This window comes from Saimiri boliviensis, chromosome 2 (assembly GCF_048565385.1).
Source record: "Saimiri boliviensis isolate mSaiBol1 chromosome 2, mSaiBol1.pri, whole genome shotgun sequence".
Classification (NCBI taxonomy): Eukaryota; Metazoa; Chordata; class Mammalia; order Primates; family Cebidae; genus Saimiri; species Saimiri boliviensis.
Window position 1 is genome coordinate 27,778,324 of NC_133450.1, and position 24,201 is coordinate 27,802,524.

At 42.0% G+C, this 24,201-nt stretch overlaps 1 protein-coding gene across 14 annotated transcripts in view; it reads right to left on the minus strand.

Moving 5' to 3' along the window:
- Window positions 1–24,201, minus strand: part of TTLL5 (tubulin tyrosine ligase like 5) — a 280,545-nt gene that overhangs the window by 17,322 nt on the left and 239,022 nt on the right. For 10 of the 14 annotated variants that reach the window (XM_074392954.1, XM_074392953.1, XM_074392952.1 and 7 more), the window contains one exon: window positions 1–20,092. This exon is cut by the window's left edge and continues 17,322 nt beyond it. The exons of 3 other annotated variants lie outside the window; for them this stretch is intronic. In XM_074392954.1, coding sequence (XP_074249055.1) covers window positions 19,971–20,092 — 122 coding nt within the window. In that variant the 3' untranslated portion in view covers window positions 1–19,970. The remainder of the gene's footprint in view (window positions 20,093–24,201) is intronic. One more of the 14 variants, XM_074392948.1, reaches the window with a different exon arrangement.

Genomic DNA, 24,201 nt, shown 5'->3' on the forward strand with positions numbered 1-24,201 from the left:
ACAAAAATAAGACAATCAAGCTGAGAATGCTACCAATTTTAGAGGCTAAAGCTACTGTGAACTCAGTGTACTACTGAGGAATCAGATGTCAGCTCACTATCACCACAAAGCAGATGTCCTCTGGATCCTTTGAACTAAAGCTTGGGTTCAACAACCCCCAATCCTTCTCCTGTGAATTTCTTCCTATTAGTTCTTAAAGGATCCAGAATATGAGTGGTACTTTATATTTATCTTCCAAACTAATCCATGCAGCCCTTTAACTGTTTTCTTACTCTTCACAGGATGTTCTAAGCTGTAAAATCTCTCTGGGTATTATGGTGCACTGCACAGCTACCCTGAACCCAGTCTCATTTTTGTCCTTTAGCAATGAGAGAATGATTAGAGCAGTTTCTCAGCCTTTTATGACCTACGCTCCATCAGCCAAGATTATCTTCAGTTTTATCTTCTGCAGTTTATGAAAGCTATAAATTTCTTTTCACTTTTCACTCATAAGATTATATTACAGTTTGACCATGCTTTTTAACTAAAGATAAACTTTATCCCTCTTTCCTTCCCCTCACCTCCTCTTGGTATGCAACCCTGGACGAGAAGCACCGTATTCAACTTAGACTTAAGCATTTATTGATAATACCATTTCTCTTCAATCTAGTCCATTAAAATGTTCTTCACCCCCCCCAGAAAACCTTGTCTTAAATGTCGAAAGTTTTTATCTTACAGATCATAACAATCTTAGATTCACAGAATGAGGGTATGGCCTATAGATACAGTTGGAGTGCTTGTGTATTTGGTGAGGTTGAAACTACTGTATCATGTAAAAGTTGCCAATCTGTCCATCTCTTAATGCTTTAACTTATTTAAAAGCAACCCTAAACTAGTGTGGCAGGCAGCCTCCTAATGATCTCTGTGACTCCTCCTCCTGGAAGGCATACCCTTATGTAATCGCCTCCCCTTGCGTGTACACTGGAATCACTTCTAACAAAGAGAATACTGCAGAAAATACGAGATGTTACTTTCAAGATTCAGTTATAAAAAGATTGTGGCTCCTGCCATGAGGCTTTCTCACTCTCTCACTGCTTTCTTGCTCAGGGGAGGCCAGCCACCAAGGGATAAGGCAGCTGGATTTGCTTGCTGGGACTGCCATAACAAAATGCCACATACGAAGTAGCTTAAATAACAGGAACTCATTTTCTCACAGTTACAGAGGCTCGAAGCCCAGGATGGATGCGCTGGCTGGTTTGGTTTCTTCCTTGGCTTGCAGGTGGCTGCCTTCTTGCTGTGTCCTTGCATGGTCTTTTCTCTATGTGTGCAAATACCTGGTGTCTCCGTGTGTGTCCGTATTTCCTCCTCTTGTAAAAAGGCAAGACTGGAGAAGGGCCCTGCCTAATGGCCTCATTTTAACTTAATCACCTCTTTAAAGGAGCTATGTTTAAATACAGTCACATTCTGAGGTATTGGGGGTTAGGGCTTCAACATATGAATTTTGAGTGGGACACAATTCAGTCCATAACAGCAGCCCTTAGAGAAGCCCAAGTGGAAAGAAGCTTGCCAACAACCACAAGTTGGAAGCAGATTCCATCAGTTTATTCTTCCAGGGAGACCACTGTTCCCAGCTGACAGCCTGACTGTAACCTCATGAGACACCCAGTTAACCTAGGAAGTGTAATCCATGGGAACTGTGAGATAATCACTGTTTGTTTATTTTTTGAGATTGGGTCTCACTCTGTCGGCCAGGGTGGAGTGCAGTAGTATGATCTGGCTCATTGCAGTCTTGACCTCCAAGGCTCAAGCAACCTTCCTGCCTCACCCACTCCAGTACCTGGGACTACAGGTACATGCCACCATGCCTGACTCATTAAAAATTTTTTTTTTTTTTGTAGAGATGAGGTCTCACTCTGCTGTCCAGGCTGGTCTGGAACTCCTGGGCTCAAACAATCCCATCTTAGCCTCCCAAGTGCTGGGATTATAGGCATGAGCCACTATGTCCAGCCGAACAGTTATTGTTTTAAGCCTAAGTTTTCAGGTAAAATTTGTTACGCAGCAGTAGACAATAATACAATAACCACCTCACCTCGTCAACAAAAAACTGTATTAACTAGAATGCTTGGGCAAACAAGATTGGGGCTACTTGAACTTTTCTGTGAATTGGGGTTAAAGTCAAATATTTCTTTGTTTCAAACTTTGCTACAGATGAATCAGTTTACCTTTCTGTCAAAGTAAGCGAGTCTTTGCTGACTGAAGATTGAGACTGTTCTAGGTGTCACTTGATAGTAATAAACAAAAACAACCTCAAAACACTCCCACAGGCAGCGTCTCAGCTAGCTTTCACAGCAACCTCATGAAGAAGGTACGGCAGCTACCTTGAGTGCATAGTAAAGCAGCTGACACAAAGCAGGCATTAAAAGTATTTCTAAATGAACATATTTCCATTTTACAGTGACAAGACTGAGTCTAGAGAGGTTAATTAACTTGCTTAAGAGTGCACAGCTACTAAGTGACAGGAATGGGAACAGAAGCTAAGTCGGGGTTTTCCTACCATAGCAGCTCACCTTATGTATTTGTTGTTTGCATCTTTCTTCCTTGAAGTCATGGGTTAAAAATTTATAAAAAAGAAAGGCCGGGCGTGGTGGCACAAGCCTGTAATCCCAGCACTTTGGGAGGCCGAGGCCGGTGGATCACGAAGTCAAGAGATCGAGACCATCCTGGTCAACATGGTGAAACCCCGTCTCTACTAAAAATACAAAAAACTAGCTGGGCAAGGTGGCGCGTGCCTGTAATCCCAGCTACTCAGGAGGCTGAGGCAGGAGAATTGCCTGAACCCAGGAGGCGGAGGTTGCGGTGAGCCGAGATCGCGCCATTGCACTCCAGCCTGGGTAACAAGAGCGAAACTCCGTCTCAAAAAATAAAAAATAAAAACAAAACAAAACAAAGTCTGTTAACATTCTATTTTATCTTTTTTTTCCCCCATAGGGGCTCTGCTGGGATGAATGAGAAGGAGAGGCAAATAGCAAAAAACTCCATTCTGAAAATGGGCAGTTCATAAGTATGGACATAAACACCCTAGTTTGCTACTGAGTCGATTCTAACAGATTTGTATCAGTGTATAGTGAAGTTAATACCTTTAGCTTATTAAAGATAGGTACTCCACTCTGGGCCCGTTTTTGGTTCCCCCCAACCCCAAAGTTCTGCATAAATGAAGTAGAATAGTTTCTGAACATGAGAAAAAAAGTTGATTACAGGCCAGGCGCAGTGGCTCACGCCTGTAATTCCAGCACTTTGGGAGGCTGAGGCAGGCGAATCACAAGGTCAGGGGTTCAAGACCAGACTGGCCAGCACGGTGAAATCCCATCTCTACTAAAAAATACAAAAATTAGCTGGGCATGGTGGCTTGTGCCTGTAATCCTAGCTACTTGCGAGGCTGAGGCAGAATTGCTTGAACTGCGACCCAGGAGGCAGAGGCTGCTGTAAGCTGAGATCGCGCCACTGCACTCCAGCCTGGGCTACAGAGCTAGACTCTATCTCATAAAAATAAACAACAATCAACAACAACAAAAACCCACACACAAAAAAAACAACCAAGACCCCCCTCCCCCCAAAAAATTCATTACAAAAATACATGGAGATTCTGTTTCCTCTCAAAAGTCCAATGGACAGAAAGAAGTAGTTATTAAAATATCCATAATTAACAGGTATGAATATTGCATAGCTGATCTTCCCACTGTACAGCGACTTATTCAGTGAATGCTAAACCTTATAATAGCAACAGAAATTTATCTTTTATCCCACATTTATGTATTGAATACCTACTGTTTGCCCAGTACTATGAAAAGCACTGGTGCTACAGAGGTAAATGATGCAATTCCCAATCCTTTTGGGAGTTAATAATCTAGTGGTAGAGGCCAAATAAGTAAAATAAAATATTTTAGCAAATTCTATTACAATGGAAGTAAAGGGTCCTATAGGAGTTGATAGTAAGAGATGGGATTTCTAGGAAGTGAAAGCATCTTGTGCAATGGTACAGAAGTTTGGGATGACTGGAATTTAAACCTAGGTGTTGACGGAGTGGTTGGGGAGTGGTCTTTAAAGAGCAAACCATGATGTTTTGGCAACCCACTTAAGGAGTTTGCACTTTAAAAGGAACTTCTGAAGACTTTTTAGTGGGGAAGCATCACACTCATAATTGTTTCTAAAAGATCACTTCGAGAGCAGTAGGTTAAAGGCAGGATACAACTTAGGATGAAGAGATCAGTCTAGAAAACACTGCAGTAATTCAAACAAAGTGTTATGTGTCTGAATCAAGGCAGTGGATATGAATGAGATTGGACTTAAGTTGTTAACTGAGAAATATTTAAAGGGAAAGTGCAATAATAATAACCAAATATGTGGACTGAGGGGAGGAGCTCACATGCCTCTCAGTTTCTGGCTACACCTCTGATGAAGGTGAACGGGAGGGAACAGAGAAGGAGTGTGTCTGAGAGGATGATGAGGTCAGTTCTGGTTGTGTTACACCTGAGATGTCCATGAGCCCCTCCAGAGACATGTCTAGAGGTGGCGGGGGAACACGGATCCAAAGAGTGTGGGCTGGGGAAGTGCTACTTGTGTCCATGTTTGGTGTGTATGGTGCCCCAGAATTGTGCTGGGCGCAACCAACCTTGAAGCCATATGTGACCGTCCTGGCTGGAGGAACAGGTTTGGAATTGTCCTAGATGGAGGTCAGCTGAAACTATGGGAACAGACCAAGGACAGGATCCTAGAGAATAATATGAAAATTAACAAGTAAGCAAGGATGGGGGGCTTTATCAGAAAGGAGGAGGAACAGCTAGAGAGGTAGAGAGGGAAAGCCAACATTCCCAAAAACTCAGTGTTGTTAAAGACCGACACTCTAAATATACGGATGACGTTTTTAAAACTGAGTGACTAAATAAACTGCCCTTACTGATTTCTCAAAAGATTTATCATTAGCTATACTTTCAAATGATGTTAGGTTCTGGCTAAGGTTAATCTTAGAACTTAATCTTCACCTCAATATGTATACGAGGTGAGATCGATTCTTTCTCTCGGAACCATTAAAGCACTTTCTTTGCCTCATTCTATTTTGGCATTTTCCCCCCTCACTTATCTCCCATTTGACCCCTGATCCACTTGTTCCTTGAATATCTTGTTCTCTGCAAGAAACTTCAGTAGATATTTAATTAACTATACAGGCTGAGGATCCTTTATTCAAAATGCTTGTGACTAGAAGTGTTTTGGATTTTGAATTTTTTCAGATTTTAGAATATTTGCATTATACTGACCAGTTGAACATCTCTAATCTGAAAATCCAAAATCCAAAATGCTCCAATGGGCATTTCCTATGAGTGTCACATTGGTGGCACTCAAGAAGCTTTGGATTTTGGAGCGTTTCAGATTTTGCATTTTTGGATTAGGTACACTCGACCTGTGCTAATATTTGTCAACATATGAATTTGTGATCATTCTTTTGCCTTACTCTAAAATTTGACGTACTGTTTTTCCTTGTATGTGTTCATTCTCTGATGTATAGATTAGGACCTTTGGATTTGTTATTCTTTACATGCAGCTCGTATTGTGCTGAGCATAATTAGTTATTCACAGAATAAGTAACAGATGACACAAGCAAGGCCGCAGGAGAACACCAAACATCTGAAAGGTGGGAACAGAAAACAGATGTCTACGGAAGCTCTGTTGCAACTCCAGTTACAAGTCTGTCTGCATAATTGCTTTGGTGCTTAAGTGCAGTTTTTTAAATTCGAAGTCCCCTTGCCATATATAAAATTTTCTTTTTTCCAATAATGAGATTTGAAAGTTGAAAAGTTACTTTAAATTGAGTTTGGTAACCATGACATGTGACAGATTATAGAGATTACCAGCACTTTGGACTTGAACATTCTTTCTCAAAAGGTCAAGATACTAATCAGGATTATAGGAAAAATAGTTCCAGGTCAGATACACTTAAGAAATGCTGAATTAAAAATAGGTATCTTTAGTGAAAGGCTCTTTAGAGTCTTTAATATGCAAATATATTACACCTCTAAGAAGCGGCAGAGTCAAACTTATTTGACTGTGAAGACTTGTATTTTGTGGACACATTCTGGGAAATGATGAGCACCTCTTTCCCACATCTTGGGAAAAAGGTTTGGTGACTTGCCCAAATTAACACAAATGGTAACAAAGCTGAGATGAGAAGCAGTTCTGATTTTAAATTGAGAGTGCTTTTCATTATACTACACTGCTCCTATGCTAATTATTTTTATTCTAAACACTTAGTGGAAAGCAGTACACAAAATTGATACCACTGATCCACAGATATTCTGACTTCTAAGACTCAGAGATTCCCTCCTTGTGCAGCAATGACAAGATGATCTCTCTGGGAGTCTCAGCTGCTTTGTGGCCACGAAATGAACTGTGAGGGTGGGGAGGGTGGGCAGGAGGAGGAGCTCCCTGGGATGCTTTACTATGCTTAAAAGAAAAATGGATTTATGCCGAGGATAATTCCTGGAACAGATGTGAAACTAAATACTTCATATCACAATCCTGCCCCCGCCCTTTCTGAAGGGGAAATGAAATAGCAGGATTAACCTGCTCTCCATCAGATCATGCCTTGTTTCTTTCAAAAAATCCCATGACCAGGGCAGATTCCATTTCCTGCTACTCCCCTTCCTACAGCAACTAAGGGGAGAGCTCAGGACAGAAGAGGCTTTCCTTGGGCCCTGCGATCACCAGGATGGCATGACAATAATGGCAGGTTAATGCTCTAACACTCCCTTTTACCCCCAGCACACATCTGGCTTTCTCTGTCCACAAGCCATTAGGAAGTAGTCATTCTTTTGTATAATGAGCATCATAGAATACTGAGAAATACATCAATCTCGGGGGAGGAAAGGAGGAATTCTAATTAGTTTAATTCTAATGCTCTCTGAAAAGAGTACACATAAGCTGAAAAGTGGCTCAGTGCGTGTCTGTGTGTTTTGCCATAAAAGCTGAGGTTTGTGAAAGAGACGGATGAATTTTAAAATAAAATGATATTTTGACAAGGAAATGACAGAGCAAAGCAGAAATATAGTGAGAGATATATATAGATGTATCAATATATATATCTGTATATATGTATGTTTTTGGCATTGATTCATCACAGAGCTAGCTGTGCTGTAATTTAAATAACTCAGGTATCGGGACATAAACTTCTGTACAAGTCAAAAAGGACCGGAGCTTTCTCACTATCTTCGCTAAGCAATGAAAAGCTGCTTTCCCTAATGACCCTGGCAGCTAGGCGAGGATCTCAGAGGGGGTCAGTAGCAGTTACCTCCTTTGTAAATTGGGCTTGGCTGGAAAGGGTTCGCCTACAATCTCTGGTGCTCCATGGAAATGAACACCAAGAGCATCCCAGCAAGCCAGGGGCTGGGTCACTTGAGGTATCTCTAAGAATCACCTTTCAAAGTCTAAACCACTTGTTCAATCACATCACAAGCAGGCAGCAGGATGGTGTCAGGGAGAGGTACCTAGGAACAGCAGAATTAAAGGGATTAACAATGGGAGAGAAGCAATTGGTGGCACAGCTAGCCCCATTCTCAGCTGCTTGTTTGTGGATTTGAAGCATGAGGTGAAGCTTAAGGCTGTGAAACTATAGTCAAGATCCTCCTTGCTCTGTGCTGACGAAAGCAACAGAAATACCCGGGAGCCTGACACCTTTCCAAACAGGGAAAAAGAGAGTGAGCCAGGCCCAGGGACAGCTGCTGTCCCCTAGCACATCATCTTCTCCGGGAGGGTAAAACACTAGGGGCAAAGCAGGGCCCTGACATCTTTCTGCCTAAGGTCTTAGAGCACACTTCACACACAGGAGGCAGTCAAATTATTTGTTGGACGAATGAATAGGACACACTAAAAAAGTACTGATGAACAATCCGGCCGTCTTAAGATGTGAAAACAATTTGCTTACATTGAAGGGCCTTTTTTTCTTTTTTTTTAACCTTCTAAATATTAACTATTAGTTCTTTCAGATTGATTGAGATATTTCACATATTAATAAAATTCACTCATTTAAAGTCTATAGTTCAGTGGTTTTTACTGTATACACAAAATGGGGAGATGGTTAATGGGTACAAAATAAATAGAATGAGTAAGACATACTATTTGATAGCACAATAGGGTGGTTACAGTTAGTAACTTAATTGTTTTAAAACAGTGTAATTCGATTGTTTGCAACTCAAATGATAAATGCTTGAGAAGATGGATACCCCATTCTCCGTGATGTGTTTCACACTGCATGCCTGTATCAAAACATCTCATGTACCCTATATATACACCTACTATGTACCCACAAAAATCACAAACAAAAACAAAACGGAGTACATTCCCACAGTCTCATTTCAGAATATTTTCATTACTCCAGAAAGAAAGCCAATGCCCTTTAGCAGTCATTCGCTGTTTCCCTGCTGCCCCCCAGCCCTGGGCAATCTGTATATACACACTGCATTTTCCTCATCACTCCATTTTCTGGCTAACATTTAGGTTGTTTCCGCATTTTGGCTATTATGAATAATGCTGCTATGAACACTCATATACAAACATTTATGTGGACATATGTTTTCATTTCTCCTGAATATATATTTAGGAGTGGAATTGTTAGGTCATATGGTAACTCTATGTTTAACTATTTGAGGAACTGCCAACCTGTTTTCTAAACCAGCTGTACATTTTACATTTCCATTAGCAGTGTACCAGGATTCCCATTTCTCCACATCCTCACCAACACTTGTTATTACCTGTCTTTTGCTTATAGCCATCCTAGTGGGTGTGATGTGGCATCTCACTGTGGTTTTGATTTGTATATCTCTAATGATTAATGATGCGTCTTTTCATTGGCCATTTGTAGATCTTTTTTGGAGAAGTGTCTCTTCAAATCCTTTGCCCATTTAAAAAATTGGGTTGTCTTTTTATTGTTGGGCTGTAAGAGTTCTGCATATATTCTGGATACAAGTCTCTTGCCATATATATGATTCACAAATATTTTCTGCCACTCTGTGGGCTGTCCTTCACATTTCTTTTTGTTTTTTAAGACAGGATCTCACTCTCACCCAGGCTGGAGTGCAGTGGCGCGACCTCAGCTCACTGCAACCTCCACTTCCCAGGCTCAAGCACTCTTCCCCCCTCAGCCTCCCCAGTAGCATGGGACTTACATGCCTGACAAACTTTTATATTTTTAGTAGAGATGGGATTTTGATATGTTGCCCAGACAGATCTCAAACTTCTGAGCTCAGGTGATCCACCTGCCTTGACCTCCCAAAGTGCTGGGATTACAGGTGTGAGCCAATGCACCTGGCTTGTCCTTTACATTTCATGGTGATATCCGTTGAAGCACACAATTTTAAACTTTTGATAAAGTCCAACCTGTCTCATTTTCTTGTTGCTTATGATTTTTGGTATCACATCTAAGAGTGTGACCTAATCCAAGGACATGAAGATTTATTCGTATGTACTCTTTTAGGAATTTTATACTTTTAGTCCTTTCATGAGGTATTTTATCAGTTTTTGGTTAATATTTGTGTAGAGTCGAGATAGAGGTCCAACTTCACTATTTTGCATGTGGATAACCAACTGTTCAAGTGCCAGTTGTTGAAAAGACTAGTCCACTGAATCATCAATTGGCCATTTGATATATGAGTTTATTTCTGGACATTTAATTCCATTCTCCATCCATCTAGCTCATGCCACACTGTTTTGGTTACTGTAGTTTTATATTCACTATTAGATTTAAATCCTTTTCAAAATTCTCTGACTCAATACTGCTGAGTGAACTTCTGTTTTGGATTTTGGATTTTTTCAAGCTGCCAGGACCCTGTTCTATTCTTTTTGGAGAATCTCAGCAAAGACCTGAGCATAAGGAAGCTTTTTTTTTTTTTTTTTTTTTAAACAAAAGAGGAATCATTAATAACCTGTCTCAGTGTTTTAAGAAGCTGTATTGTGAGCAAATCTTAGGAAGACAACCTTCATGAACAGAATTCAGTATCATAAAGTTATAATAATATTAATCCCCATAATTTAAGAGTATACATAGTCATTATTCTGCTAAAGGATAATCAAGTAGTAATTTATGTGAATGGATGTGGCGTATCATAATTTCATATTGTACTTAGAGCAAATTTATGGTTTTAATAAGTATATTTATAGGGTTCTTTTTTTTCTCTATGGCTCGTTTTTTCCATCTTCCTCACTTATGGTGACCTTTAAATACTTCCAGAAAGATGAGGGCTCTCATGTGTTACTGTAACCACCAGGTAATAGGGACCCCCAACCCCATGTACTCGTAGCCAGAACTGGGGCAACTCTGGGTCAAGCAGCAACATCTATTTACAGCAGTCAAGAAGCTGGTGATAGAGGGGCTGCAGAAGTGTGATGAACTCCCTCCAGAAGGGATGGAGTCTCTGGACAGAAAATGTACTGTGATTGAAACCAGTAGATGTACATCAACAGCCAGACCCCTTGCTTCCTCAATAAGACAGCCCAGATCTGACTGGGAGACAATGTGCTCAGCCAAAAGACCACCTCCCTAGACACCTCTGTCGCTAAGAAGAAGTAGGCAAGGGAGCTGCTGGCCAGTGATATGGTAGTTAGAACTGCTAGGCTTCCAAGAAAGTGTCTTTGAAAGGGGGACAGATTGAGCCGGCATCTGTCTTTCGCCCTTCCCCCTCTTCTCGCTGGAACATGGACACAACCAGTAGGAACAGAAACTGTCTTATGACCAACAAAATGAAAGCCAATGCTTTAGAGTTAGTAAAGCAGAAAGAGAGCAGCCTGGCTCCTCAGTTGTCTCTGAAAATTGGCACTAGCCCGGGACCTCCTGTCTCCAGACTTCTTGACATGTGAGAAAAATAAATCCCGTACTTACCCTGCCACTGATTTCTCTGAGTTTCTGTTACCTGCAAGGAATGTTCTCTTAACTAATCCAGTGATTCCCAAGCCCTCTCATTTCTCCCTGACCTCTGACCTCCCCACTTCAGCTCCACCCTCTGCTGCAGAGCTTAATCTGCATCAGTGTTCACTGCCAATCAGAACTGCTGTCCCTTCAAAGGCAGTTCAGGCATGTGGGAAAGATCACCACCGCCACCCCCACCATCACTCCTATCCAGCAGAGTACAGGCAGAAGGCCCACCTCACTCCTATCCTCCCCTTTCCAGGTCTGGCTCCATCCAAATGAGGGGAAGTTAAATGGCTGGATAGAAAAATGGCCAGCCTAAACTACATATGCCCCCGACCTACTGCCAGGAATCCCCCTAATGAGCCATTTGAGATAACAACCAGACAGTACAGGGAGGTGGAGGCCCTGATCACCAGCTGCTCAGCTCCATTAGGAAAGGAAGCCGATAAAATGAAATCACCTTAAAGGGCCCAGAGCTTTCAGATGAAGAGGCAGTTCAGCAGATTCTGGAAAAAAAAGTGCTTGGGTTTGAATTTCAGCTCCACCATTGACTGTGTGGCTTGGACAAGCTACTTCTCTCAGCCTTAGTTTCCTCAAATGCAAAGTCAAGAAAACAAAAACACCTAAATACATACACAATCTATAACCTTTCTTTAAAAATTGTGGCAAAATGCATATAAACGTTGCCATCCTACCATTTTTAAGGGTGCAGTTCAGGCATTTTACTTAAATCCAAGAGAACAGAGGAAATGGACTGTTTTCCAGAAAGTTTACGTATGTATGTATTCTTTCCTTTAGGGTCTACAGTACAAGGTAATAAAACATTTTGGGTGAAACTAGGGATTCAAGAAACATACAGAACATAATTCTGTCCTCAAAGAGTTTATGGTCTTATTGAAGAGACAATTCAACCAAAAAGTAAGTAGTGATAAAAGATGACAAAATCAGAAGAACTGTTAAACTTTGTGATATAAATTGTAGGTCTCTATGAATTTTTTGAACAGCAAGATAAATGAGTGGGAGAAAGAGACTCATCTCAAAACAAAAACAAAACAAAACAGAAAACTTAACTGGACCCTTTAGGGATATAATTTTTTTTTTTTTTTTTTTTTTGAGACAGAGTCTTGCTCTGTCGCCCAGGCTAGAGTGCAGTGGCACAATCTCTGCTCACCGCAACCTCTGCCTCATGGGATTGAGGTGATTCTTCTGCTTCAGCCACCTGAGAAGCTGGTACTACAGACATGTGCCACCACACCTGGCTAATTTTTGTATATTTAGTAGAGACAGAGTTTTGCTATGTTGGCCAGGCTGGTCTTGAACTCCTGGCTTCCAGTGATCTGCCCACCTCGGCCTCCCAAAGCACTGGGATTACAGGTGTGAGTCACTGAGCCTGGCCTGAGGATAGTAAGAATTTGCATATGTAGAGAGCTATTCCAAATGTCAGTAGAAGAATAAACAGAGGCAGAAATAGGAAAATTTACTCATTCATCTATTCAATCAGAATTCCTTTTGTTTTTGGTTATTTTGTCACTTTATTATTTTTTGTTGTTTTCTTTTCCTATTTGGGATTTCTTAAGCCCCTACTACAGGCTGGGCACTATGCTAGGCCCTAGAGTTTCAGAGTACACTTGGACCTGATCCTTGCATTCCAGGAAATTACAGCTTAGTAGAGGGAACAGTTAAGTACCCATAAAGATACTAGACTGTTGTAAAAGCCACGATAGAGGTAATCTCAGAGTTCTAATGGAGCACAGTCAAAAGCAACTAAATCAGACTAAAACAGGGGAGGGCTGGACAGGAGAAGAGGGGTTGAGGACAAATAGGAATTAGGCATATTGGGGAGGGAGGGAGACAAAGTGGGGAGATGGCGTGTAGGCAAAGGAAACTATGCATGTGAGCAAAGGAGCAGAAAATAAACATCTCACATGATTGCCTGAGAATACTGCTCAGTGCCAACGCTTTCAGATGTTACCTCTGCCACCTGCTTTACAAAGCATATATTAATAGATGCATCTTCAAACAGTAAGATAAAAGACCAGGTATCTGGAACCTTGCCTAAGAATACAACCAGCTTTTATCAAGCAATCAATTGAGAGAAGTTATATTTAAGATTGCCTAAGACACATGCAATTCTCCCGATCCTCTAAATAACCATTATCTTACCCTTGGATTACAGAGACCACAAAGAGACTTAGGCTATATTATTTTTGTTCCTTCACAAAACTGTCTTCATTGATGTGTACTATAATATTTTACCTTTGTATAGTTCATGACAAGGAGTAGGCCTATGAAACACATCGCTCTATTGGCTTGTGGACTGCTAAGCTACTACTATTTTTTAATAGTTCATTAGTAGTTGACGACTACCTTGTTAAGGGTCTTCTACATAAAGTGAGTAAAATACTTCTGTTAGAATCAATGCTAGGAAAAACCTTGACTTTCCCTGGAGTATTTCTTTCTTTTTGATAGTGAAAACTAAATACTCTATCATGTTTCCCTGTTTGCCCTGGCTATTAGGAGACTTAGAACCAAATTTCACTTCAATGACAACAAGTTTATTTAGGATTATATTTGAAAAATAGGAATTATCTTGTTTTTGGGCCCCGATTTTCCCTTTATATCTTATCATTTTATTTTATTGCATGTGGTTTTATATTTAAGATCCTGTGTAAGACATGAAAAGGTCATGCTATACTTGCCTAGTTACAATCCCATCTTTAAAAAAATGGTCAGACGTGCACACATTGGCAGCTTTGTATTTCACAGTCATGCTGCCCTAGTACTAGGCTGGCATCTGTCTGGAAGGCAGCTGCCGCCCACTTTATTTAGGCCAGCTAAGGCCTGGGAGAGACAGAGCTCTGCCCACCAGAGGCACTTAGCTGGAGGAATGAATGGGAAGTATTCCAATTCTGTCTTCTGAAAGCTGAATGTGAAAGTAAAAAGAGAGAGAGAGAGAAACAATCCTGCAAAGAGAGGTCATGTCATGAACAGGGCGGAGCTGTCAGCCTAGATAACAGTGGAAGCTGGCTGCCCAGGAGCCAGCAAATGACCTGGCCACAGGGTTGGGCTAAGGGAGTTGCTGTTCAGCCAGTAAAGCTGCTGATTCTCTCAGCAAGGCTGCAGGTTTTCACGAGGTCTGGCTCTTGAGACATCCCTGCCTGTGCTCATATACAACAACTTCCCTTCCAGAGGTAAACTGAGAATCTCTCTCTGCTCGATCATCAAAAGGCTCTTGTAGACACTCAAATCCTCTGTATAAAGAGAAGAGTAAGCACATGTACAGGTGCATAATGGTGATTTATTTTGGAGAATACTAAAAAGGGTGAATCAATAGAAAACAGAAGGCCTATGAGTGGTCATTTTTCTGAGTCGTGTTTTTGAAAATTCCATATTCCAATATCTGATAAAAAACTATCAACAATTCATTGCCTAATACAATTTGAAGCTCAGGCATAAGTTAAAAAACTCTCTTGTCAAATTCCAAAATATCTTCATTTGGGCTTATCACAAGTCTTAATTTCCCTGGGAAACAAATAACAAATAAATAAAAGGGGAAGAAAAAAACCTCAAACTCACTTTTCAGTCCATTAGGTATTAAAAAAAGAGTGATTTGGCCGGGGATAGTGGCTCACTCCTGTAATCCCAGCACTTTGGGAGGCCAAGGCGGGCAGATCACTTGAGGTCAGGAGTTCCGGACCAGCTTGGTCATCATGGAGAAACCCTGTTTCTACTAAAAATACAAAAAATTAGCCGGGCGTCATGGCGGGTGCCTGTAATCCTGGCTACTTGGGAGGTGAAGGCAGGAGAATCATGTGAACCCAGGAGGTGGAGGTTGCAGTGAGCTGAGATCATGCCATTGCACTCTAGCCTGGGCAACAAGAGCAAAATTCAGTCTCAAAAAAAAAAAAAAAAAAAAAAAAGAAAGAAGAAAAAGTGATTCTTCTAACACCAAACCAATATATACCACTACCATAGCAACTTCTAAGCAGCTGTCTTTTTCTTCACCTCATCGTCTTGAGATCAGGCTGGTTTCCTAACTTCTTTCTCCATTTTATAATGAGGATACAGTCTATGTTTTACTATAGCTAAGCAAAGTCCACCCATTCAAGCTACTCCTCTCTAGTATCAAATAACTGCATTAGCAAGCCAGGCGCAGTGACTCACACCTGTAATCCCAGCACTTTGGGGGGCCAAGGTGAGCAGATCGCTTGAGGTCAGGAGTTCGAGACCAGCCTGGCCAACACGGTGAAACCCTGTCTCTACTAAAAATGCAAAAAAAACTTAGCTGTGCATAGTGGTGCATGCCAGTAATCCCAGCTACTCAGGAGGCTAAGGCTCTGGGAGGCGGAGGTTGCAGGGAGTCGAGATCACACCACTACACTCCAGTCTGGGCAACAGGGCGAGACTCTGACTCAAAAACACAAAAACACCTCCCTCTCCCCACAAAAAAAACAACTCTGCGTAACTTGGATTCAAGTTTTTTTTTTTTTTTTTTTTTTTTTTTGAGACGGAGTTTCGCTCTTGTTACCCAGGCTGGAGTGCAATGGCACCATCTCGGCTCACCACAACCTCCGCCTCCTGGATTCAGGCAATCCTGCCTCAACCTCCTGAGTAGCTGGGATTACAGGCACGTGCCACCATGCCCAGCTAATGTTTTGTATTTTTAGTAGAGACGGGGTTTCACCATGCTGACCAGTATGGTCTCGATCTCTCGACCTCGTGATCCACCTGCCTCGGCCTCCCAAAGTGCTGGGATTACAGGCTCGAGCTACCGCGCCCGGCTGGATTCAAGTTTTAAGAGAACTTGACACCTATGGTACAAACTGGAAATATCTGTATGTTCAAAAGAAGAGAACAAAGAAGTGTAAGAGACTACTGTTTTAGTTTTCGTGATGCTCTTCATCGTGAGGACTTCAGAGAATCTTTTTCTTTATAATCACAATATGAAAGAATAAAGGATAAAAATCAATACCACCTATGTCAACAGGGCAATATACTTCAAGTCATTGTTCTCCAAGTCCTGCTATTATCTACCTACACTTTTGGAGACCTGGTTCAAACTCTACATCAGAGAAGCAGAGTTGTAAATATTTCCATGTGAAAAGCTTGCTTTTTCCAAAGACAGGCGTGGCTTTAGCACTTCATCTTCTTCTTTAGAACTTTCAGGAGCAATTACGCCCTGAGGATATAAGGACAGTAAAGCAAAGGCTGTGACAAGCATCCCACTGAAACTAGCAGCAAGGTGTGTGGGTTCACAGGATGGATAACCACAGCGAACAGATGGATAACCTGATGTGATATGTATAAAGACAGAAAGAAAGGCAGCCTTCTGCTGGTTACTTGCCCAGTCAACTGCAAGAACAGACCCGATCTTCTTCCACCCAAAGTACGTGGATATTACATAGGACCACACAACTCTGCAACAAGACACAGGGGTGGGTAAACTCTAACAATCCAGGCTGCCAGACATTTTTTCCAGGAGGTGTATGTGTTTCTGTAACATCAGTGTAATTTGAGAAAGGGGCCACTGCACTCACCGTGTTTCTCTATAACAAAGTGGTAATTGTTAACAACTGAAGAATCATCACTCCTCTCTTGGGATTTTGCCATTTCAGCAAGAGAAAATACCAATTTTCAGATGTTATCTCCCTCAGTAGCCTATTTCTTAATCCATTTCAGAAATGGGAGTTCTCTGGTTTTAAGGCCAATGAACCCCTTTTGGACAGATTCTTAAAAGTACTCCTATTCCTTCTCCCAAACTAAAAGTCAGGCTGTCTTTTTCCTCACTTCCAACCAGGCTGTTCAGCTACACTTGAGTTTTGTTTCTGAATGTAGGCACAGTTATTAAATGAAATGAAAGAGGCCTCAGGACAGGAAAGCATGCACTTCGATGGCTCAAAGCCAGGTGATTTTTGTCATGTAGATAGATCCACGTCTTTCTTGTGTGGCTACGGTCAGGTCATTGTTACCAAAACACATACTGTTAAAACATCATTTGTGTAATACAGGCTACATACGAAGTGGTATCCCCAGTTGCTTAGAACTGGGTGATATAAACCTTATTCATGTTTCTTTCTGGTTCCTTGTATCACAAGTTAAAGATATTTATCCTCTTGGCGTTTGTTCTAAGAATGTACATGTTGGATATGGTATGGTAAAGTTGGCATGGTCGCAATAGGAAAACAAAATCAAGGCTTGGAAGAAAGGTATTGTTTATTCTCACAGCTCCCAGGGAGGGGGTCACTGCACACTAAGAAGGGTCTAGTGAACGTACTAATGTCCGTCTGGAGGCAGAAGACAGAGACAGCAGTGGGGTCAAAGTCTAGGTCAGAACCTTATGCTGAGGTTTCCACAGAAAAAGCAAGGCAGGGCAATTAAACAGCTTTGGATTGGCTGGATTGGCTAGTTTGGATAATTCCAGGGGGCTTTGGGATACAGGGATGGTATCTAGTTGTCTGGCCCTGAGATGATTTAGGGCAGGGGAATTTTTGGGTTGGTGTGTGAAAGTTTGATATGGAGGTTGGGAGCAGATACTCGGAACTGGTTGGTCTGCATATAAAAGGTGTGCTCATGGACAAGTTGTTATTACATTTAGAACTTAATTAGCCCTGTGAAAGGCACTCTCTCCCCTGGGTCTACAAGGACCCCAAATGCCAGAGCACAGAGAATACAGAAAATGTCCAGGTGCAGTGGTTCATGCCTGTAATACCAGCACTTTGGGAGGCTGAGGCAGGTGAATTGCTTGAGGCTCAGGGGTTCGAGACCAGCCTGGGCAATATGGCAAAACCCCATCTCTACTAAAGATATGAAAAATTAGCTGGGCATTGTGGCACATGCCTGTAGTCTCAGCTACTCAGGAGGCTGAGGTGGGAGGATCACTTGACCCCAAGAGGTGGAGATTACAGTGAACTGTGATCACGCCACTGCACTCCAGCCTGGGCAACAGAGCAAGACCCTGTCTCAAGAAAATACAGAAAATAAGAAAATAAAGTTAATATAATTGGCCCTCTGATGAACAGACACATACAGAATCTAAGAAAACAAAGAACAATGTAGGTAAATAAGACACTTGGCTTGGGCAGCATACAGGGCTCATACACAGGCGTTGCGCCTAATATCCTTCAGCCCAGCTCCCTCCTGGTAAGGACAACTGATGCTTTTCTCAGTTTTACAAAACACGTAATGCAAACACAACTCAAATTCTCTAACCTAACTTGACTTTCTTCCTAAGCCCACATATGAAGAGGTTCTAGGACTATCACGGCTGGTGATGACATTTGTTTGTGACTGTGGTTGAAGGGACCTCTGCTGTCTACAATGCATTCACAATAAAAAGAACGCATGCTTCAGGTGATGGGCTGAGGCCTGTGGGGTTCTGCCTTTTCACTTTGTAAACTACCTAATTCCTCTAACCATGGGCACGTGCCAGGCTGATGGGCCTGCCTCTGCAGCTTCCCAGCAGTGACGGCGTACCATAGGAGCAGGACTTCTGAGACCCTCTGACCCGCTTTGTCCTCTTCGTCCATACACACTTGGCATGCTGTCTCACTGCCTCGGCTAATCACGAAGCACAGCATCAGCCATCCCGAGCTTATACACAGCTCAGGCTCGGCAGGGCTGTATCTGCAACACAGATCAAAATGTTGAGAAACGGGCTCTTTCCCAAGGCTTCTTTTGCTGATGGTCCCATTTTACGATGTAATGTTCAGGGTGGATTGTAAAGGATACTAATGAACGAGGTTCAAGGAAAGTGATATTATAACTGTGGCAGGTCCAAGTATCACAGTCCTAGAAGCGGATGGACATGAGTACTTCTTGGCAGGCCATCAGTTTAGTTTGGAGCTTGATGTCACATTCATTCTTCTGGCTGCCAGTCTCCTGAGGGAAATACTGACCTTCTTGCTTTAGTCTTCTATATTTTATTCGTTGTTCCTCATTGGACAGACTTCTTCGTATCAGAATTAAAGGACCACTGGCTAAGGATTACCAACAGAACTCTGGTTGTTTTCAGTTTCTCTGGTACATTTTGGTAGATGACCAAGCCATGGATTTTGTGTTCCCTTCTCTCTTCTCATTCCTTTCTGGAAAGAGTTTAGATGGGCTAGGGAAAGATATTTGAAGCTTGCTGGTCCAATGTAAATGAATCCTGTGGTGGGTAAATAATTTTCCTCTCTCTTTTGCACTCCTGGGGTATTCTGATGAATAATGCTTCTCAAATAAGTTTATAAATATTCCCCCAGAGATAAGAAGAGTATTAGGCTCATAGCAGGTGTGCCGTTAATGCTTTAGTGTGTAGGGAAGAGCAAAGATAAAAGGAATTACCAAAGCCTTGAAGTTTCACAGAATTTTCTGGAAAATTTTGAAGGCCACGGCTGGGAACAAAATACTGAGGGCAGTATTGGTGAACTGTGGAAACAGCTTCACAAAATCCAGTTAGACCATACTTCAATGTATGAGCTTGTTTTAGCTGGATGGAGGATGAGGTTTATAGTTTGTTTTGCTGCTAATTATAGCGTATGTTTATTCAAGTAACTCAGCAAAAACACAATTGATTTATCAACCTCACCAAAATTAAAAAGAAAATTGTTCCCTCCCTGCCTCCCATAATCTGAAAGTCCAATTTATAAACTCTAGTCTAAAAGCCTTCTTTAATAATATTCATTCTCTTTTGAAACTACTGCAACTTGACCTTCAAATATGTTTTCCTATGTATTATGTTATAATTTGTCTGTGACAACTCAATTATGGTTTTAGTTTCTTTCTTTGATTTGTCTCAAAATCCTCATATTTTTAAACAAAAGCCTCTAGTAATAGTAGAGAAAGTTCTTACTGCCACAGTGCCACCTACTGGTAGACCGTTATAGGAGCAGGCTATTTGGGGCTCAACTTTGACCCGCAGTTTTGGAGCGTCCTTCCGAGGCCCAACTTCACTGTCATTTTGAGAAGCTAGAACTTCTTTTGGTAGCTACTAAATCTCTTGCTGTAGTATAAAGTCAGCAAGTGACAATGATAAAAATATGCTCTTATTCTTACTGTTACCTTAAATTGGCCCTGCCTTCACCGACTTTGATTTTCTCTGTCCTATAACTGTAGCAAGGGCTCCAGATTGTGTGGGTAGGGGTTTGGATCTGGCGAAAATAACTTGGGGAGCTTCCAAAGATCCTGAAAAATGGAAAAAAGAATCTCTACTTAGCACTACGTTTTGATTTTAGCCCAAAAGACACGAGGTAGAAATCTAAAACTAGGTTAAGGGGATCACTGTTCCCCCAGATGACACCACCCCACTTCCTGCCAAATACCAATTCACAGCCTCTCTTTTGCTTCCCAACAGTAAAAATGGGTGATCATGTATTTTAAAAAACAATGTAATACGAACACAACTCAAATCCTCTAACCTGACTTGACTGCCTTCCTAAGCCCACATACGAAGAGGTTCTAGGACTGTCATGGCTGGTGATGACATTCGTTTGTGACTGTGGTTGAAGGGACCTCTGCTGTCTACACTGCATTCACAGTATAAAGGAAGCATGCTTCAGGTGATAGGCTGAAGCATCAGACTCTTACCCCTCTGGCTCTGGAGAGAAAATCTGGGGAGCATTAAGGGGTATAGGACACTACTTATTTTTATTTTTATGCGATTATACTCCAGATCCACCCAGGAGCTCCAAAAACTATACAGCATATGGTAAAACGAGTAGGAATCTGATCATGAAAATAGGTCATTCTGCTGAGAGCTGCCAGGCAAGTAATTTCACTTGAAAGTTAAAGTGACATCGAGATCCTTAGGGTTTTAGCTCCACTGAGTTTAATGTATAATAATGTTCCTTTCTCTTGTTGTCTTGGGTACCCAACGAAGTGGGCAGTCACAGCCACAGTGATGCGCTGTTGCCCCACCCCCATCCAAAGAGCACAAAGCTACAGTGCATTTTACTAGGGCCAGAAACAATGGACATTTAACAAGGACACTGCTCACTGCTTGCAAATAAAATCCATCACTGATTCTCTGAAGATGGTAAGGTCCCTTCCACCAACCGCAGACTATTAAGAGCTTAAAAATAAAAGGAGGGAGAGGCTGGGCTTCAGGACAGGAAAGGCTTAGGCAGAAGCTAAGGGGCAGTGCTGAGGGCAGCTGCTGTGGCTTCAGACTTCCACAGTAATGGTAGTTTACATGATCAAATCAGCATGAGAGAAATGTCAGTTATCTAATCTGTTGCTCTCTGCTATTTTAGTTTACCATCACCACTTCAGAACTCAAGAAGGACATCGCGGGTATAAAGAAGGAAGGCCAACGAGTTTGGCTTTAGGCCAAGAGCCCTCACTCCAGCTTCCTTCTCAAATTTCCAAATTTGCTGACTCTACACCTTCCCTTCCATAGCAAACTATGAATATAAAGCCTGAGGCTGGAAAGTCAAGGAAAAGCCACATTCATGGAGTACTCCAGGCACTCTGCTAGGAGCTTTCAACTCACGATCTCATTTAATGTTCATAATACCAAGAATGCCATTAAGGCACCATCAATAGGAAAAGACTGAGTTGTTTTCCCAACAGTGGCCTGGGACGACCCACCATCTCATTCAGACTGCTCGAGAAACATTCACACAGCCGGAAGCCTGGCTGGCAAGACTCACAGGAGAGTTAAGGAACCAGAAAACAGACTTCTGCTATAGTCATAGACTCAATATCATGTTTAATGGATTGAATTAACTGGGCCAGACGGGCTAAATACCTTTCAAGGACAGTTCAGGGATTCCTTCATAGGCACACACTTCCTGGGTCTCAGGGAGAAGTGTAAACTTTTAGGCTTATTATGAAAGTTGTTCTTCTTTCTTATGGGTTTAAAGAAAAATGTTGCTACTTTTTAAAGAAAAAAGATTAGCAACCTAATCTTTTTGTAGGATATCCTTCTGAACCCCTAGGATAGAACTGCTTTAAATCTACTTATAGAAAACAAATGATCTGCATTTCAAACGTTGGTGTGCATGACAGTTACCTACTAGTTGTATAAATAACTGTAACAGATTTAGTTACTAATGCTGTGAAGGTAACATGTTCATTGGGAAGTACAGAAAATGCCTGAAGCTTACCCTATCATGCTCCTCAGTGTTTCTTTAACTAAGGATCAGGAGCACCAGGAAAATCAGAGTAGAAACAAACTCAAGGAGTTCAGAGGCCCAGAGTCACTTGGTGACAAAAGCAGTAAGCAATATAAACTACCTAAACAATGTAAGAATGATCTGCCTGTTATCATAAGGTGGAATTAGCAGGGAAAGATCGCTATGAGAAGCCAGGAAAAATACAACTTCTCCTTGCTCTGTGGTTTATACTGACACCAAGTTCAGTAGTGAGTGCCACAAAATCTTCTAAATAACTTTACCAAGAGTCTGTAAACACTAATTCACGGTCGAGATGCTACAAGTATGACCCACCTGACCACCCAAGTTTCCAACTGGCTCAGCTGGAGTGCATACAAAGTTCAATTCAACACTTAATTTGTCAATTAGACACGCAAATGAAGTATAGTCAGGGATCTCCTTGGAGGTGGGGGGAGGTTTGCAGATTTCTCCAGCTGAAGCAGATTTGAAGAGCCGAAGGGGTTCCAACAGGGTATCTCACAGAAATCCTTCTAACTTGGCCATGACTCCCTGTGCCATTACTTCGCAGTCCACAACAATCCCAGGTGGAAAAAGTTTACTTTCTTGAAAATATAGTAACTACCATGTTCTAGTAATTCTTTTTGTTTGTTTGTTTGGAGGAATGAGGTGAGTAGATACCCATCAACTATTTCTTGAATTCAGGCTCAATGTAGATTTTCAATGGTGAACAAATCCTTACACTCCTATCATACTACTACATGACCTAGGTGTGGTTATGTAGTTATAGTGCCTTCCCTATATATTGCTTCATTTAATCCTCACTATAAGCCTAAGAGATCCATATAATTATCCCCAGGATGCAGTCAAGTAACTAGGCTTTTTTTTTTTTAAATTAGAGGTAGGGTCTTGCCCTGTCACCCAGGCTGAAGTACAGTGGCAGGACCACAACTTATTGCAGCTTTTAATTCCTGGGCTCAAGTGATCCTCCCATGTCAGCCTCTTTAGTAGCTAGGACTACAGGCATGTGTCACTACACCTGGCTAATTAAAAAAATTTTTTTTGTAGAGATAGGATCTCACTTTGTTGCCCAGGCTGGTCTCAAAAGATCCTCCTGCCTCGCCATCCCAAAGCATTGGGATTGTAGGCATGAGCCACTGCCCCTGGCCCAAGCTTCTCAGAGAGCTTGTAATCACTTTAAGGTGTATTACGTCAATCCCTGACCCCTAACCACCCAGCTCCTCCTGCTTAAAACTCCTCAATGGCTCTTTATCGCTATCAGGGCAATGACCAAGTTCCCTACATGGCCCAGAAACTGGCCTTACCAACTCACAACCTTTTCTCTTTCCACTCCCTGCTCATGTCCTGGTGCCCAGCCACACGGATCCATGGAAGCCTGCGGAACACAGCACAGTCTCATTTCTCCCTGGTCTTTGCTTGCCCTGTTCCCTCTTCCTACTCTACCTGTGCCTTCCCTCTCCGGGCTGACTCGTCCACATTCCAGTGTTAGCTTAGATGTTTATTCCTCTAAGAAGCCGTCCCCAGTCCCTAAAGATCTGGGCCCAATTGCTTAGGTTCAAATACTGACCCACTGCTTACTAGCTGTGAGACTTTAGACAAGTTTTTTTTTTTTTTTTCGACAGTCTTGTTCTGTCGCCCAGGCTGGAGTGCAGTGGCGCGATCTCGGCTCACTGCAACCTTTGCTTCCTGAGTTCAAGCAATTCTCCTGGCTTAGCCTCCCGAGTAGCTGGGATTACAGGTGCACGCCACCATGCCCGGCTAATTTTTATTGTATTTTTTTTTTTTAGTAGAGATGGGGTTTCACCATGGTGGTGAAACTCCTTACCTTTTGATCCTCCCACCTCGGCCTCCCAAAGTGCTGGGATTACAGGTGTGAGCCATCATGTCTGGCCTAGACAAGTTTTATAATCTGCCTGTGCCCTTTATTTCTTCAGCCATAAATGGGGAATATAGTTCCTACATTATGTGCCTGTTTGGTGAACAAATGAGTTTTACATGTAAAGCATTCAGAAGTGTGCATGACACATAGCTAATGCTCAGTGTTGTCTACTGTTATTCTATGTATCTCAGGCATACAGTAATACCCACTTGGCAGCACATTCCCCGCTGACTTTTCTATCTCCTTGAGTCTTTAAGCTCCCTGAGAGCAGACTGTCTTAT